General features: G+C 57.1%; 1 protein-coding gene across 1 annotated transcript; it reads right to left on the bottom strand.

Moving 5' to 3' along the window:
- Positions 1–2675: 2675 nt before the first annotated feature.
- On the bottom strand, positions 2676–4774 carry LOC116547363 (beta-glucuronidase-like; the record flags this gene model as incomplete). Its single annotated transcript, XM_032273338.1, has 4 exons — positions 4645–4774; positions 4459–4544; positions 3172–3357; positions 2676–2860 (listed from the first exon to the last, which is right to left on the bottom strand). Coding segments are annotated over exons 1-4 (587 nt in total), but the record flags the coding sequence as incomplete, so codon positions are not given.
- Between the last annotated feature and the right edge of the window lie 328 nt (positions 4775–5102).

Here is a 5102-nt window from a genome sequence, read left to right as displayed (position 1 = left end):
AAACCCTGAACTCAGTAGCAGACACTCCCTGTTCCTCCTAGCAGCCCCACCCCACCTCCAGGGTGACAATTTGTGTGCCCTTGTTTCCCCCCAGGTCTCAGAAACAGGGTTCACAGGGAGTTGAGGAAGAGGAGGGGTCTCTAACAACACATGGTGACTCCTCAGCAGCTCCCCCTCTGGGTCTGCAAGGAACAAATCCAAACCCAAAGACACCAGGTCCCAGAAGCCTTTGGCTCTTTCACCAGATGAGCTGGGTGGGGACACAGAATATGGCATGGGAGACCAGGGCACAGACAGGGTGGGTAGAGACTCTGGCTGCTCCAGGCACAGCCAAGATAGCACCTCAGCTTCCTTCCCTGAAATCCATAAAGGGTGGATTTTACTTTTTATTTTTTGAGACACAGTCTCAATCCATCTCTTAGGCTGAAGGGCAGTGATGCAATGTCAGCTCACTGCAACCTCCGCCTTTCAGGTTCAAGTGATTCTCCAGCCTCAGCCTCCCACGTAGCTGTGATTCCAGGTGCACACCACCATGTCCAGCTAATTTTTGTATTTTTAGTAACGACAGGGTTTCACCATGTTGGCCAGGCTGGTCTTGAACTCCTGAGCTCTGGTGATCCTCCCACTTCTGCCTTCCAAAGTGCTGGGATTACAGCTGTGAGCCACCACACCAGGCCCCGTGAAGGGTGACTTCCCTGACTGCTGGGTTAGACTGGCATGGACTCGAGTATTAGGGCTTGCAGGAAATGCCCCACTCCTTGCTTCTCTGCCTTGATCCTAGAGTTCTGGGATGCCCCTGTCCCCTAGGGCCTGGCACCCCCACCCTGTTCAACCCTGCCACCTAAATCTGCTGTTTAGGCTGCCATCACACCTGTCTCTGCCCCGTTGCTCTCCCTGGGGAACTCACACCTCTGTACATTCTACCATGGTCCTGATGAGCTCCCAGAGGAGACCCAGGAGCATGGCGCAGGTCTGCAGCATCCACAGCCTGAGGTCCGTGACCACCTGCATGAGGAGGAGGTGGTGCTCGGCGAGGCCGACATGCTGCTTCCCTGAGGAGCCAGGACCCTGCTGAGCTTTAACTGCCCCCTGGGCTCCCCACGGTTGGGACAGCACGGAGCAGGGTGCTGGAGGAACTAGAAGCACCTGATCATTCCGGCTGTGTCCCGTGTGCAGTTTCCCTGTGGTTTCGCCAATAAGCTGAGCTCCTGGAGGTGAAGGGAGGTGCAGGGTCACAGTCTATATGCCCGCAGGGCTCAACCCTTTCAGCATACAGACTGTGCCAACATCAGCCCTGTCAACCTCCCTCCCTACTCCAGGGCTCTGGGTCCTGCCCAAATCTCTCACCATTTCTGCTGAGGCTTTTTGAAAAAAAGAATTTTTTGAAGTTATAGAGTCTCACTGTATTGCCCAAGTTGGTCTTGAACTCTTGGCCTCAAGTGAACCTCCCACCTCAGCCTCCCAAAGTGCTAGGATTATAGGCATGAGCCACTGCTTCTGGCCCATGTCCTGAGGTCTCCGCTGCTGTCTGCCAATGGCAAAGTAAACAAAATGATGGTGCTAATGCTCAAAGTGGCCCAGGGCCAGGTGGAGAAGGGAGTTCAGGAAAGTGATGGGGCTGCAGGGGTCTTACCTTCAGGTGGCGCTCATTGGCTGTCCTCATCATTGGGGTTGAGTCTGAAGGTGCCCTGGGCCCACACCTTAGTCACCTATAGCAGGGTGGCAGCAACACTGGGGGTCAGGTGAACAGGTATCAGCACAGGAGAGCCCCTGCCCTGGTCCCACCCTATCTCTCATGGCTATCACTGTCCAGTAGCTGAGTCCTGGAAGCCCACCCTGGGAGGGGGCATCTTGGGCCCAGCACGCCTTCACCCATGAGCCACGGGGGGCCACAGCATCATTAAAGGATGGAGAGAGATGGTCATCAAGGCATACAGTTAAGCAGGATTAGGATATATATTAGTTCAATGTGAAACCACAGACAGGCCACACTGCTATTTGCCTGGGGGCACATGAAGGGGCCTCAGGCGGGGCTTGGGCCACGGGAGTACCTCATAACCTGCCTGTTCCTTGAGCATGATGTGTACCAAGGGGAGATGGAGTGAGGGCAGCACCGCGGGGAAGGGACAGGATTGCCACCCTGAGCTGTGTGACCTCAGACCAGACCCCTCTTCTCCAAGTGAGGCCAAACAGGTGATTTTGGGAGCCAGTGCCTGACAGCCTTGATTTTAGCTTCATCAGTGGATGGGAACCTGTGAGGGTTTAGAGATGCTGGGAGAAACTTTTCCTGGGAGAGCTTTCCAAACAGAGCCACGCTGGGCCCCATTGAGAAATGATCCTACCGGAAGCCTTCACCACTGTCTCCACGCTGGTGGTGATGGTGTCATGGATGTAGGTGGTGGGTGTTGTGTACAGAAACACAGACCGCTGCAGTCCTGCAGAGTTGAAGAAGTCAAAGTCTGTATTCTGGACAAACTAACTTTTGGATATCTAGGGTGGGAGAATTGTGGTTCGCTGGGTCCTTGCCCTGGGTCCTTTGACCTCAGCTGGAATGTCTCCACAGCCTCGCCAGATCCAGGGCCTCCAATCTTCAAAGGCCATCCTATCCCTAGCAGGAAGACCACGGGGTGGAGTGGGAAGGTGGGTACAGGCAGTAGAGACAGGATGGTATCCACTTGGAGGTGTCAGTCATGTAATGCATGGTCCCTGGTGGCAGGGGGAAGGGGGTGAGTGTGTTGTTGATGGTGATAATAACATGGAGGTGAGAGGGCAGGGTCCCCACCTGGACCAGGCTGCTGATGTTGACCTTGAAGGGGAGATAGCCCTCCTCATGCTCTAGCACATCGACCCCGTCCACCCACTGCAGACACAGGAAATATGGGGAGGAGGTGGCAGATCAGGGCATGAGGAGGGGCCCTGCTATGGGGCACTCCCTCACATAACCTGCAGCAGGGGGCTCAGAGGCCTGCCAGCCACATGGGAAGAATGGCCTCCCAAAGGGGTAGATCAGACCACCTATCCCTCTACACAGGGCACAGCCCCCAGGACAGGGCAGAGCAAGGCCCCCACCGTCCCACCCCAGGAGACAAGCTGTGGCTGGCAACCGGAGGTCCCATGTTGTTCAGCAACAATGCCCACCCACCTGCCCTACCTGCTCCTGGCTGCACTGACCAGGATGGCATAGGAGTGGGCACTGCCAATCCTCAGCACCCCTCTTGTGTGCAGGTCCTGGGTCCACCACTCCAGCAGGGCCACCTCCAGTTCACACCACACCCAGCTGACAGAATGCCACAGTCGCCAGTCCCAGTCAATGTCGTTGAAGCTGAAGGGAACCAGCATGCCCAGGGTGGGGCCCGTCTGCACAGAGAAGGCCTGGGCTCAGCTTCTAGGCCCCCAAAGGGATCCAAAAACAGCGTGCTTCTCAGTTGTGTCCCCAAGCCTAGTAGAAGCCCTGATACATAGAGGACTCTTGGCGGAACATACAGATAATTTGCAGGTGACAGGTCAACTGCCAGGGTGGTTTGTGCACCTGGGCCAGTGGGGCCAGGAATTCCTCCTCGGAGTGGATGGGGCCCAGTATCTCCGGAGACAGGGGTGAGCCCAGGGCCACATCCCAGACCCAGGCAAGAAGGTTCAGACCCATGACTAAGAGGCAGATGACCCACTGCCTGTCAGGGAGGAAGGCTGGTTGGGGGATGGGGGGGCTTTGCTTAGCACACTGTGAGTGGGGCTCTGCTGGCACCCAGCCCTCTCCTTTCTTCCTCCTATACTGAATGCCACAAAGTTAGAAAAAGAGGATGAAGAGAAGGCAAAAGTGGCCCAGACATCAGCCCCACATCTCTTCTGACCACATCCAAGTCAGGAGGGGAACAGGGTTGGCGTCCTTGACCTGATATCACATCCCGTCCTCTATCTGAACCTTGGAAACCAAGGTACTCTCCTGCCTCAGTAGAGCTGACCTCAGGATGACTAAACTGTCTCCTCCTCTCGGATCCCCCAACCCAGCTCTGTGCAGTGCATGCCGCTCTGGTCAGCTGAATGTTTGAGTGGCTCATACCTGTAATCAGTGCTTTGGGAGATCAATGTAAGAAATAAGAGGATGGCTTGAGGCCCAGAGTTCGGGACCAGCCTGGGCAAGGTAGTGAGACCCTATATTAAAAAAAAAAAAAAAAAACGAGGAAGGGGGGGGGGGTGGGGGTGGGGGGGTGTGTGTGTGTGTGGTTTGTTTTTAATTAGCCAGGCATGCGGGACCCAGCTAACTTGCAAAGCTTGCTAGAAGATAGCTTGGACTCTGAAGATAGGACTGAGCCACTGCACTTCAGCCGGGCGACAGTGCTAAATATAGTCTCAAAAAAATTATTAAATATTAAAAACAAAGAATAAAAAGGACACTGCCTGAACTCAGATTTTGCCTCCAAAGGGGGCTCGGCAGGGGCGCTTCCTCCCCCTCCTGCCTACTCTGCCCCAGCCCTCCCAGGTCTCCTTGTCCCCCAAACCCATGCCCCCAAGCCGGTTGACCTTTAACACCTCCTCCAGGCCCCCAACTCCGGGGCGCCCAGAGGAAGGAGCCTGCAGGGGGCCTGGACTCCCCCACTCCCTTCGCCAGGCTTCCGGGCACCTCCCGGCTCTGCCCCGACCCCTCACCTCCGCAGCAGCTGCGGCTACCACTGCTCCTGAAGTCCTGGCGCCTGTGGTCGGGGAAGTCGGCGTGGAAGCTCCCGAGGCTGTCCAGCGACTTGTGCTCCAGCGACGGGGTCTCCCGGGGGTACGGCATCCCGCCTGGAAGCGCCCGCCCGCGGGTACGGCATCCCGCCTGGAAGCGCCCGCCCGCGGGTACGGCATCCCGCCTGGAAGCACCCGTGCGCAGCCTCACAACAGCGGCCTGAGTGCCGCCCACACCACCGTCTGCTCCCAGGCCACACTTCCGTCTCTGCTGCTCAGGGGCAGGGCTAAGAGCAGTGAGGGAGGAGCCTGGCGGACGGGTGGCGTGACGTGCTGAAGCCGTCAGAGCCATGTTGGTTGAGGGCGAGTGCCAGTCCTAGAGAGGCTGGGTGGGGCTAGGCGCTTCCCAGTGAGGCAGGCAGCTGAGAACCCTGGGCTAG

This window comes from Sapajus apella, unplaced genomic scaffold, assembly GCF_009761245.1.
Source record: "Sapajus apella isolate SASKATOON/1434 unplaced genomic scaffold, GSC_monkey_1.0 scaffold2838, whole genome shotgun sequence".
Taxonomy (NCBI): Eukaryota; Metazoa; Chordata; class Mammalia; order Primates; family Cebidae; genus Sapajus; species Sapajus apella.
The sequence above is the reverse complement of the archived record's forward strand: the minus strand, read 5'-3'. Positions and strand labels throughout refer to the sequence as shown.